The 13,178-nt window shown below is 39.5% G+C and overlaps 1 protein-coding gene across 13 annotated transcripts in view; it reads left to right on the forward strand.

The window, feature by feature from the left end:
- The first annotated feature begins 714 nt into the window (after positions 1-714).
- COP1 (COP1 E3 ubiquitin ligase) overlaps positions 715-13,178 on the forward strand; it is a 259,658-nt gene continuing 247,194 nt past the window's right edge. For 12 of the 13 annotated variants that reach the window (XM_050767129.1, XM_050767154.1, XM_050767165.1 and 9 more), the window contains exon 1: positions 715-1,630. In XM_050767129.1, coding sequence (XP_050623086.1) covers positions 1,224-1,630 — 407 coding nt within the window. In that variant the 5' untranslated portion in view covers positions 715-1,223. The remainder of the gene's footprint in view (positions 1,631-13,178) is intronic. The other variant, XM_050767175.1, reaches the window with a different exon arrangement.

Genomic DNA, 13,178 nt, shown 5'->3' on the forward strand with positions numbered 1-13,178 from the left:
CCTAGGCCTCCCAAAGTGCTGCCCATGACAGGCACGAGCCACCGCCCCCGCCTACAATCAATTTTCAATATTCTAAAAAAGCCTACCAGAAATTGTGTATTTTCTGGTGGTATTAAATGCTAGGTTTCCTTGTTTTGTGCTAGAATTATATCAGATCCACAATAAACCTAGGTTCTGACTGAGCTGGGTCTGACTGGGCAAAATCTGTTTTCCCATTATTATGTTCAATTTGGCAAACAGCTTTTCAAAATACAGGAGTGAAGTCGTGGTCTACTAATAAAATTGGTAACACTTGCTACAATGTTTGCAATTTGCAGAAAATTTCACTGACTTCATCTTAACTTATTCCTCACAAAACTGTGGAATCACCATCAGTAGAGCAGGAGGCGTTGGTTCAATGCAGTGCTGTTTGCAACTTCTCGGAGCTTCTAGGTTCTTTCCGTGAGTCTCCAGCTTGCGAGAACCTTCACTCCGCGATTCGGAAGCACCTGCCTACCCCTCAGGAGGCAAGAGACAGCTCCTTCTTCCCGTTCCGGACCATGGTGCGTTCGCACGCATGCGTAACACGGTGACTCCGCGCTTGCGCCGATATTCTCCGCTTGGGGCGGATACCCTGGGAACGTGTGAGCGTCCGCGCCCAGCGCGCGCGTGCGCAGTCGCATTTTGAGGGTTTAGGCCCTCTACATTCCCGTCTTTCAAACCACCCCACCACCTCTACCAATCATTCCACTCTCCTCGACTCTTTTACTGCATTAGGACGGTCTGCTCTCTGGCACGTTTTCTGGAGCGAAAACGGCTTGGGACAGAGAGACTCCTTTTGCCAGGAACCCAAGTCCCCGAGGGCGCGGCATTTGTGTTTGAGCGCAGCCCGGCTGCGTCCCCAGTTGTATCCCCTGCCGCGCCCGCCTCTTCCGCCGCTCTTGCGCGCGCGCACGGCCGGCCACGGCGCGTCGGGGTTGGCTGCTGCCGCTACAGCTGCGGCGGCGGCCTCGACAGCGGTAGTGTCTTCTACTGCGCTTTTTTAGTTTCCTCCGCCCCCTCCCGTCGGACGCTGTTGTGTGGTTGCCTTAAAAAAAAAACGCAACTTTATTGTTCCTCAGCCCCACCTCCCGGCTCAGCGGGCGTCCGCAGGATGCACTGAGGCGGAGAGGAGGTGAGGCGGCGGAGAGTCGAGGTCGCGGTCCCTCTCCTCCGAGCGTCCGGCCGGAGGGGAGGGAGTCACGATGTCTGGTAGCCGCCAGGCCGGGTCGGGCTCCGCTGGGACTAGCCCCGGCTCTTCGGCGGCCTCCTCAGTGACTTCCGCCTCCTCGTCTTTATCCTCTTCCCCGTCGCCGCCTTCCGTGGCGGCTTCGGCGGCAGCGCTGGTGTCCGGCGGGGCGGCCCAGCCCGCCGGCTCGGGCGGCCTCGGGGGCCCAGTGCGGCCTGTGTTGGTGGCACCCGCCGTGTCGGGCAGCGGCGGCGGGGCGGTGTCCACTGGCCTGTCCCGGCACAGCTGCGTGGCCAGGCCCAGCGCCGGCGTGGGAGGCAGCAGCTCCAGCCTAGGCAGCGGCAGCAGGAAGCGACCTCTTCTCGCCCCTCTCTGCAACGGGCTCATCAACTCCTACGAGGACAAAAGCAACGACTTCGTATGGTGGGTTTGAAGAGCACGCCCTCCTTGTCCCTAAATTATGAGTTTCTGCCGCTTAGGCTCGGGGGTGGGGGGTGGCTTGTTGGAGAGCCTGGGATACTGGTCCTGTGGTGGTGTCTGCAGAGGGATTCGAGCGTTTGCAGGTTGGTGGAGTGAAGGAATGTTGGAGTAGCCAGGCAGGGTGGGGATAATAAAGAGGTAGATAAGTGTTGCTGAGGAGGAAGTGAAGGGAGTTTAGGGAGTAAAGAGGGAAGAGGGTGGAAGGTCAAATAAATGGTTTTGGATAACAAAGTTGGCAAAGAGGTTGAGTCTTAAAATTTTTGGCTCTCTGATGAATTGAGCACCCAGTCAATCAGGAGTACTTGTTGAGATGAATTAAATTTGCAAATGGAGAGGACTAAGCTTCCTGGGATGCAGAGGGATGGAATTGGTCAGAATTTATTTGAAGTATGGTAGATGATGCTGTAAACATAAGCATGGAAGTCTTATAAAGACATGCTTTTTATAATAATGTAAGTACCCATCGTATGCATGTGTAAATATGTCTCTCCTGACATTTCGAAGGATGGGCCACTTAGGAATCTGCTGTTAAGACGACTGTAGTCAAAGTCTGTTAACAAATTTTTCACTTTTTCACCAAGTGTCTTGAAAAGAGAGAACCAAATTTGTTAAATAACGTCCCTGTGTCAGATGTAACTGTACTATACTGGATAACAGAGGATGCTGGAACTTCTGACTTGAGAAATGCTAGGTTTAGACATTTTGTCATCATAGTTGGCATCTTGGATGATACAGAGTAGCATTTAGTCAGGACATTTGGGATGGAGGGGTTAGTCGTCGTATTAAGTGAAAGGTGGAGTTGATTGTGTTGCTTGAGAGTGTTTTGGAATTTTTATTGGGTTTTAGATATTGGTAGGATTATGAGAAGTAATTGCTGTTAGCTAGTTAAGAACTGGTAGTGTTTTGTACTTTCCCTTTTGAGGAAATTGTTGATCGAATATTAGGCATGTAGGAAGTTGGCTGCTTGCACAGTCGTTATGAGGGAAGTTGATTCAGATCAGAGTTGAAGATGGTCTGAGTTGGTGATGTTAAATATGATAGAGCTAGAAGTTGGAACTGTTAGGAAAGTTATTGATTAGACTTACAGTTTCTAGTTCCTGCAGAAAAATGATGTCTTTATTCACCTTTCTGCTTTTTTGTACGTTATTCTGGATCAGAATTAATCTGTTTTTCATTGAACATTTGAGGTATGATTGTTATTTATAAACAAGCAGTTTATGGTTGGGGCTGAGAAGTGTTTGCACGTCTGCACAGTCGATAGTGCGAGTAGCTAATAAGCTAATGAAAGAAAGGGGGGTGTGCAGAATTTAGTTGTCTTTTTAGCCACTGTTTGCATTTTCATTTTTAGTATACTTAACGAACACAAACATGTTAGTTTCCATGTAAGTACACTAAAATTGAGTAAAAGATGTGAGAAATAAAGAATCGATCATTGTCATTCAGGAAATACTTGTATGACATTCACTGTTGGCCAGGCACCGTATGAACTTCAGTGCACGGTAGGCTATGCTATAGGGAATTGGGAACCCTGAGTTTTTTAAAGAGTAGAAATTTGTATTTGAGACGGAGTCTTACTCTGTCACCCAGGCTGGAGTGCAGTGGGACCATCTTGACTCACTACCACCCCTGCCTCCCGGGTTCAGGCAATTCTGGAGCCTCAGCCTCCCGAGTAGTAGCTGGATCATTACAGGCAGCTGCCACCACATCTGACTAATTTTTTGTATTTTTAGTGGAGACGGGGTTTCACCATGTTGGCCAGGCTGGTCTTGAACTCCTGACCTCATGTGATCTGCTTGCCTTGGCCTCTCAAAATGCCGGGATTACAGGTGTGAGCCACCGCAGCCCTGAGTATTCCACTTTCTAAGAATCTCATTAGTTAATTATTTCTTTTTCTGGTGAGGTTTAATATTCAGAAGAATTAATTGAGAGTCTGATTTAAAACTCAAGCCAGGTTTGATTTTGGCCAGACTCTTGGGGTAGGATGATATGGATTAGGCAAGGCCCAAGGAATCCTTTTTTTTTTTTTTTCCCCTCCTATTTGGCTCTGGGTCTTGTCTTGTATGCTCCAAGGTCAAACTGTGAACCAATTCAAATTATTCTATGCTTTTATATTTAAATGAAGCCCAAGTTTGAGTAATGATAATTTCTTATTCATTTATGGGACATTTTAAAGATATGCATATGCTTCACATTTTATTTTATCCTTAGAACAATTCTGTGATGTTATATATAACCTATTTTTAATACAATACTAATTGTTTTCTCATTGAGGCACAGAGAAGTAATTTTGTTTCTCATTGGACAGGTAAGGACAAAGTGAGAACTCAGATTTCCCAGTTCTCAACTTTGTGTTTTCTTTGTGTGCAATTAGATAATTTCAGATCTGTAAGTTCAAGTACATGTATTTGGCCTAGTGGTTCTTAAGGGGCATAGATTGGAGGAGAAGCAGCTGTTTCATAATCATATGAGATAAATGTTTTATCCCTCACCACTCCCTTTTCTTACCTGCCCACATCCCAAGAGAACGTATGTGAATTGGAGCCTGGGGTGGGCAGTGTAGTTTGCATATGCTCCCCTGGTGATAGGGATATGTCCTTCTCCCCTCCTTGAGAACTGTTGATTTAAATAGTCACATACCTAATTTCAGTAATAAACACTGGCCTCTCTTGACTTAAAGTAAGTTTATATTTAATTGCAGAATTGATAAACAGTTTAGGGGTTTAGGTTTCATTTTTATTTTTTATTTGACACAAAAGGTTGAAGGTATTATCAAGTTGAATAATTTTAACAGTGTTTTATTGATGGGGAATCTAATACAGGACAGTAGTATTTAGCTTGACATTGGATACATCTTCAATATTCAAAGGAAATCTTTGTTATTTTGATTTTTTGCAAAATTTTATTATATGGTTCATTTAACTAGACTATGAGTCTGATCTGTATTTGAAAGATGACTTGTTTTTTGTACTGACTCCTTTTTAAAACAATTCTATAACTGCTGCCTTTTTATTAGGTTTTCCAACTATCTCAAATTAAGTTTTCTACCTCTGCAAGTCCCAGCCATTCTTGCAGCAGAAATATGCGTTTGCATGTAGATAGTAAGCTCTTTATGAGAAAGTTGACTTTAGTCATCTGCTTGATAGAAAGTAGTTAGGATCTACATTAAATAGTTCTATCATTCAGTAAATATGCGACTGCCTATTTTGTGTTAAGCTAAGATTTTCTCTTCTATGAAGAATGGCTTTTAATTGTGTAATTATAATATAACCTGGTATCATTGCCTCTCTTAATATCATGGCAGATGTTAGTACCATTCCTTTTTCTTAGTGCCATGGCAGATGTTAGATACTCTAATGGACTGTGCATAGCACAATATATAGCCATTACCTATTAATTACATTTAGCACTAAAGATGAAGCCCATTGATCATTCTTGTTAATATAACTGGTTTCCTTTTTTTTTTTTTTTTTTTTCCTGTTTTTGAGACAGGGCTCTCCGTATGTTGCCCAGGCTGGTCCCGAACTCCTGGGCTCAGGCAGTCTTCATCGCTTAGCCTCTCAAGTAGCTGGAATTAGAGATGGCAGCCACCGCCTGTAATCCCAGGCTATTTTTAATAGTCTGAAAAACACCTGGCTCTGTTTTTCAGACTATTAACAAGTGAGGGTGGGCACCTTGGTTCACGCCTGTAATCCCAGCCCTTTGGGAGGCCAAGGCAGGAGGATTGCTTGAACCCAGCAGTTCGAGATCATCCTGGGCAACATGACGAAACCCCATCTCTACAAAAAATACAAAAATTAGCCTGTGTGGTGGCGTGTGCCTGTAGTCCTAGCTACTCAGGAGGCTGAGGTGGGAGGATCACTTGAGCCTGTGATGTCAAGTCTGCAGTGAGCTATGACTGCGCCACTGCACTCCAGCCTGGAGGACAGAGTGAGACCCTGTCTCTGAAAAAAAAAAAAAAGGGAAATAGAACATATCACAGAATCTGTCGTAATAAAGATAGTAACAGTTTGTGCAGCAATGTATATGCAATGTATTTCTCACTGGGTACAGTGGTAAAAATTTTTTTAAAGTCACTGAATTGTAGGACTGAATTTCCTATGATAGATAGGAAAGTGGAAAGTTCAAGTGGCTTTTCTTTTTAGACCATTGTGAGCTTATAAATACAAGACTAAATGTATTTTAAAGAGCTGTTAAAGCATATTCAGTTACTGGAATGAACCAGCATTTATTATATTATTATTATAGTAACATCTGTCAAGAACTTACTTGAACCTGCAAAAGTCAAACTTGATGCTTCTTTTGCTTTATAATACATGTGCCATTTGGATGACAATGATGAAACATACTCTGCAGGAGATGGCATATTTTATCAGACCTGTTGGTACTGTCAGACCTATGGACTATCAGATAGTGGGGCATCAGCATCAATGGCAGCAGCAGACTTCTGTGGGTGATTTAAATGGTAGAGAAAATAAAGATGATTATGAAACAGGATAGGAAGACTATTAACTTTGAATTGTGATCTATAAATTGAGAAGGCGGTACTTGTGCAGTAGTAATTCATTACTAAAGAATGTGTTGATAAGCAGTTACCTTTTCCTTTTACAAATTTTTATACCTTTTCTGATAATGAGCCAACATTACATAGGTGGGTATGTTCCATCTAAGAACTGTTACTGATTATAGTAACTAGCCTTAAACCTTGTTGCTTACTATTCCTTCTTGTATGTGTATGTTTGTTCTTAATGGTGATTTCTTCGTGTTTTATATTATTATTTCAACCTGCTACCCTTTTCCTCAGAAGACTTCCATAGGTTGGGGGGAAAGGCTTTTTTGACCATGAAATTAGCCCATCGTCTTTTTCCTGTTAAAATTTATATTACAGGGTGAGTATCCTTTATCTGAAGTGCTTGAGACCAGAAGTGTTTTGGATTTTAGGGTTTTTTTTTTTTTTTTGGTTTTGATTTTGAATTTTGGAATATTTACATTATATTTACCAGGTTAGCATCCTTAATCTGAAAAACCTGAAATCCAAATTGCTCCAGTGAGCATTTCCTTTGAGAGTCATGTTGGCACTGAAAAAAATTTGGATTTTGCATGATTTTGCATTTCAGATTTTCAGATTAGGGATATTCAATCTGTATACCAAATAAAATGTTTTTTAAACTGGGCATGATGGTGCATGCCTGTAGTCTCAGCTCCAGGAGTTTGAGTCCATCCTGGGCAATGTAGTGAAACTCTGTCTCTCAAAAGTTAAAGTGCTTTTAAAATTCTTGATCTGTTTTTATATGTTGTGTTGTCTGTAGGACAAAATTCTGTAAGCATTCAGGTTTTTGTGCAGACTTGTCTTTGCCTTCTACCTTACTCGTTCTTTGTCCTCTTTCTTTATGTATGTATGTATGAGCCAAGTTCTATTCAGATAGGTTGGTACTTTCTCAAACAATATATTCACTGAGAGTAACATGTTTTTCTTTATATCCTAAAATATGTTAGTTGTCCTTTCATTTTTCACAATTAAGTTTTATGAACTGATTTTGCCTCTGTTTCTATATAAAGTGGAACATAGAATGCAGTAGGTGGTCTGATTTCTGTTTATTGTATTTCTGGTGTAACCATTGGGAATCCATCCTTGTGTCCTAATCTCTGGTTTGGGATGGTACATTTCTTCCCCAAATTCAGAATTGGAACATATAATCCATGCTCAAGTGTCTAGTGCATTGGAATCATCTGTCTTTAGTATTAATTCACGGGTGGGCATTTGGCTCTAAATAGAGATAATGAGACAAAGTAGGCTTTGTAAAAATTACTGATGACTGTTTGGGGGTACTTTTAGATACTTGCATCTCAAAGTTCATAAATGCCAAGTCCACTCAAATGAAGATGGAATGTGTTGTACTGACAGTTCGTTTGGGACAAATACTCGTAATAGTAAGTGCTCAAATATAAATTGCTATTTGCCAAGCACTGTTTTAAAGGTTTTACATTACTTGCTTAATCTTCAGAACAACTGTTTGATATAGATGCTCTTATAGTTCCCATTTTGTAGATGAGGAAATGAGGCTCAAGAGAGGTTATATAACTTGTCTAAGTTACACAATTAATAATGGTGGTGCCAGTATTTATATTCAAACAATTTGACTCAGAGGTCAGGTTCTTAACCACTATTACAAATAGTTACCCAAGTTAACCACCTATTTCCTTGCCTTTATTTAGAGGCTGATTTTGTTTAAAATCAGCTTTACTAAGTTATAATTTGCATAAAATAAGTCACTGGTCGTAAGTGTGTAGTTGAATGAGTTTTGACACATGAATACACCTGTGCAGTCACCACCTTAATGAAGCTATGATACATTTGCAGAAAGTTGACTTTTGCCAACACTTCATACTCTGTGTCTACCTTCACACCTAACACCTGGCAACCAGTGATCTGCTTTGTATTGCTGTCATTTTGCTTTTTCTGGGATTTCATATTAATGGAGTCCTTTAGTAGATAGTCTTTTGTGTCTGGTGTCTTTCATGTGGTATAATGTTTTTGAAATTCACTGATGTTGAATGTACTATTTTTTTTTCTTTTAATTGCTTAGTAGTATCCCATTATTGTATGGATGTAACATGAGCTGTTTATTTTCTGGTTAAAAGATTTTTGACTTGTTTCTAGTTTTTGACTATTATTTAGAAAATTCTGTAAGCATTCAGGTTTTTGTGCAAACACGTCTTCACATTTCTAGGGTAAAAATATCTAGTAGTGAATTGCTGGGTTCTATGCCAAGTATATGTTTAATTTTAAAATAAACTGCAAAACTTTTTAAAAACTGCCTGTACCATTTTCCGTTTCCTTTTTTTCCTTTTTTTTTTTTTTTTTTTTTTGAGACAGAGTCTTGCACTGTCGCCCCAGCTGGTGTGCAGTGGTGCTCTCCTGGCTTGCTACAACCTCTGACTCCGGAGTAGCAATTCTCCTGCATCAGCCTCCCAAGTAGCTAGGATTACAGGTGCCTGCCACCATGCCAAGCTACATTTTTGTATTTTTAGTAGAGATGGGGTTTCACTATGTTGGCCAGGATGGTCTCGATCTCCAGACCTCGTGATCCTCCCGCTTTGACCTCCCAAAGTGCTGGGATTATAGGCGTGAGCGCGCCTGGCCACCATTTTGCATTTCTACCAGCAACAAATAAAAGTTCTTATTGTTTCACGTTCTTGCTAGCGCTCTGGGTTTTCAGTCTTTTAAATATTAGTCATTTTTGTGGATATGTAGTTTTATCTCATTGTTATTAACATACTTTTATGTGCTTATTTTCCATTTGCATATCTTTTGTGAAGTGTCTCTTGTAATCTGTGGCCCTTTTTTTCCGGTAAAATTGCTTGTCATCTTGCATTGTAAGGGTTCTTTATGTATTCTGCATACATCTTTTGTCAGACCTATGTATTGTGGTATTTTCTCTTAGTCTGTTGCTTATCTTTTCATTTTATTAATAATTTTTTAAAGCACAAAAGTTATTTCTTTTTTCTAATGTATCGATAAAGTTTTCAATTTTGATTAAGTCCAAATTGATTTTTATTATTTTTAATTTTTGTGTTCTAGCTAAGAAATTAACACCAAATTAGAAAACATTCTCATGTATTTTCTTCTAGAAGGTTTATAGTTTTCTTATGGTTATGATCCATTTCAAGTTAGTTTTTATATACTGTGATAAGGGTTGAAGGCTTCATTAATATTATCATATGTTGAAAAGATCATCTCTGTTCATTGAATTTTCTTGGCACCTTTCTCAAAGGTTAACCATATATATGAGTTTATTTCTGCAATTTTTATTCTGTCCCATTGGTGTATATATGTTTATCCCTACATGAGTGCCATACTGTTTTGATTATGGTATCATTATAGTACATCTTGAAATCATGTAGTGTAATTTTCATCCTTTATTTCAAAGTTGTTTTGGTTATTTAGGTTCTTTACATTTCCACATAAATCTTAGGATTATCTTGCCAATTTCTACAAAAAAGGATGTAGGATTTTAATTTTGGTTACTTTGAATCTGTGATTTAATTTGGGAAGATGACATCTTAACATTATTGAGTCTTTTGAATCATGAACATAGTATATTTCTCCAATTTTTAGGTCTTCTTTAATTTCTCTTAGCAGTGTTTTATACTTTTCAGTTTGGGTTTTTCACCATATTTTTAAAATTTATCCCTAAGTATTTTATGTTTTTGATGGTGTTCTAAATGTTGTTCTTTTAATTTCAACTTTTAATTGTTGCTAGTATGTAAATACACTATTTTTTATGTTGTCCTTGTATTTTATGAAATTTTAAGTTTACTTACTAGTTCTAATAGTTTTTTTGGTAGAACCTGTAGAATTTATAAGAAAAACATCCATGTTATCTGTATATAAATATACTTTTACATCTTTTAAATTTATATGCCCTGTTTAAAAAACATACATTAATGGATTTGTTTGATTGGGTAATTGTTTAAAAGGATTTTTTGGACCTTTATTAGTGAGGGATACTGGTCTGTGATTTTCTTTTAATTTATTTCTAGTTTTCATATCACACTGTATTGGTTTGCTTTGGCTGCCATAACAAAATACCACAGATTAGGTGGCTTAAATTTATTTGTTTTCTCATAGGTAAATAGAAATAGAAATAAATAGAAATTTATTTTCTCATAGGTCTGGAGGCTAGAAGTACAAAACAATGTGTAGGCAGATTTCGGTTTCTTCGGAGGCCTGTTTCCTTTCTTTTTTTTTAAAAGAGGTGGTCTTGCTGTGTCACCCAAGCTGGAGTACGGTGGCACCGTCACTGCTCACTGCATCCTCAAACTCCTGGGTCCAAGGGATCCTCCTCCCTCATCATCCTAGTGGTTGGCTCTACAGGCACGTGTCACCACACCTGGATAATTTTTATAATTTTTTAATAGAGATGAGGGTCTTGCCATCTTGCCTAGGTTGGGCCACTTTTTGTTGTGTCATAACTTTGTCACCCCCAGTCTGCGTGTTGCCTGTGTCTTAGAAGAATCCTGCTTGTATTGGATTAGGGCCCACCAATATGACTGTATTTTACGTTGATTATCTCTTTAAAGGCCTTATTTTCAAATGCAAAATCTGAGATACTGGGAGTTATAAAATAGGGCTTTTCTTTTGTGAGGGATGGAAATACAATTTAACCCATAGCATAGGTATTATTGCTGGTTTCACTTGTTCTTTCCCTCCCTCCCTCCCTCCTTCCCTTCTGCCGGTTTCACTCTTTCTTTCTTGTTTTTTTTTTTTTCTTTTTCTTTCTTTTTTTTTTTTTTTTTTTTTTTTTGCGTAGAGACAGGAGTCTCACTGTGTTGCCCTGGCTGGTCTTGAGCTCCTGGTCTCAAGTAATCTTCCCATGCTTTGACCTCTCAAAGTGCTGGGACTATAGGCATGAGTCACTGTGCCTGGCCAGTGCTGGCTTCTAAAAGAAGGTAAGAAATGTTTCCCTTCTATTTTCTGAAAGAGTGTGTATGAAATTGGTGTTTTTCCTTAAGTGGTTGATGGAACTTTCTAGTGAAGCCATAGTTTTAGACCTTCATATATTTTGTATGATTTCACGCCTTCCCTTTGTGGGAACCTTCCCTTTGTGGGAACCTTCCCTTTGTGGGAACCTTCCCTTTGTGGGAACCTTCCCTTTGTGGGAACCTTCCCTTTGTGGGAACCTTCCCTTTGTGGGAACCTTCCCTTTGTGGGAAGGTTTTTAATTACTAATTCAATTTCTTTAATAGACACTACTCAGGTTCTATATTTCATGAACGTTAGTAGTTTAAGAGTTTCTTCATAACACCCATGTTGCTGAATTTACTGGCATAGTAATAATATATCTCTTATTCTTTTAGTATCTTGGATTTGTTAATGGTGTCACATCTTTCATTCCTGATATTGATAATTTGTATTCTTGTGTTTCTGTTTTCCTTGAACTGTTTAGCTAGAGGATTATTAATTTTGTTTAACTCTTTTCAAATGATCAACTTTCATATTATAGATTTTCTGTATAGTTTGTTCATTTTCTATTCCACCAATTTTCAGTTTTTTAAAATTTCTTCTGCTTACTTGGAGTTTCATGTTGTCTTTTCTGGTTTCTTAATACGAAAGCTTAGATCATTGATTTTTGGCCCTCTTTTCAATAACAGCTCTTAATCTTATCAATTTCCCTTTCTAATCCCTACTTTAGCTGTATCTTCAAATTTTCAAGCAGTTCATAATATTTCTCATTTTCCTTGTGATTTCTTATTTGAAACATGGATTATTCAGAAGTGTGTTGTTTATTTTGCTTGTACATATGCAGGTTTGTTACATGGGTATGTTGCATGATGCTAGTGATCCTGTCGCCCAAGCAGTGGACGTAGTACCCAATAGGTGGTTTTTCAGCTCTTAACCCCCTCCCTCCCCGATTTTGGAATCCTCAGTGTTTCTTGTTCCTGTCTTTGTGTCTGTGTGTACCCAATGTGTAGCTCCTACTTAAAAGTGAGAACATGCGGTGTTTGGTTTTCTGTTTTTGTGTTAATCAGTTTAGGATAATGGACTCCAGCTGCAACCATGTTGCTACAAAGGACATGATTTCATTCTTTTCTATGGCTGCAGTTGTTTAATTTCTACACGATAATTCTATGTCTGATTTGTGATATAATTTAACTTGGTTCAGGTAATATAGTTTGTATGATTTTAGTCCTTTTGAATTTATTGAGACACGTTTCATGGTCCACCATAAGCTTTATCTTCACTAACGATCCATATGCACTTGAAAAAAGTGAGTATTCTGCCATGTGTAGGCTGGGGTGTTCTATACATGTCATATAGTAAAGTTGGTTGATGTGTTATTTAAGTTCTGTATACTCCTGTTCATTTTCTGTATACTTGTACTGTCAATTAACATGTTCTTCAATCGCCTCCAGTGCTAACTAGATTTGGCTATGTCTCCTTTTAGTTCTCTCAGCTTTTACTTCATGTATTTTGAAGATTACACAGATTTAGAGTTGGCGAATTGATCTCCTTATCATTTTGAAATGTCACTCTATATTCCTGGTAATATTCCTTGTTCTGAAATCTACTTTGATGTTAATATAGCCTCTTCAACTTCCTTCCTCCCTTCCCTCCCTCTCTCCCTTCCTCTTTTCCTCTCCTCTCCCTCTTTCTCTTTCTCTCCTCTCCTCTCCTTTTTCTCTTCTCTTTGAGACAGGGTCTCACTCTGTCACACAGGCTGGAGTGCAGTGGCATGATCACAGCTCACTGCAGCCTCAACCTCCCAAGCTCAAGTGGTCCTCGCACCTCAGCCTTCTGAGAAGCTGAGAACACAGGCGTGGGCCACCACATCTGGTTGATTTTTTTTTTTTTAATTTTATTTTTTAGAGACAGGGTCTCGCCATGGTGCCCAGCTGATTTCAAACTCCTGGGCTCAAGCGATTCTCCTGCGTTGGCCTCCCAAAGTGGAATTACAGGCGTGAGCCACTGACCTGACCTAGCTTTCTTTTC

Source organism: Macaca thibetana, chromosome 1 (genome assembly GCF_024542745.1).
Source record: "Macaca thibetana thibetana isolate TM-01 chromosome 1, ASM2454274v1, whole genome shotgun sequence".
Lineage (NCBI taxonomy): Eukaryota > Metazoa > Chordata > Mammalia > Primates > Cercopithecidae > Macaca > Macaca thibetana.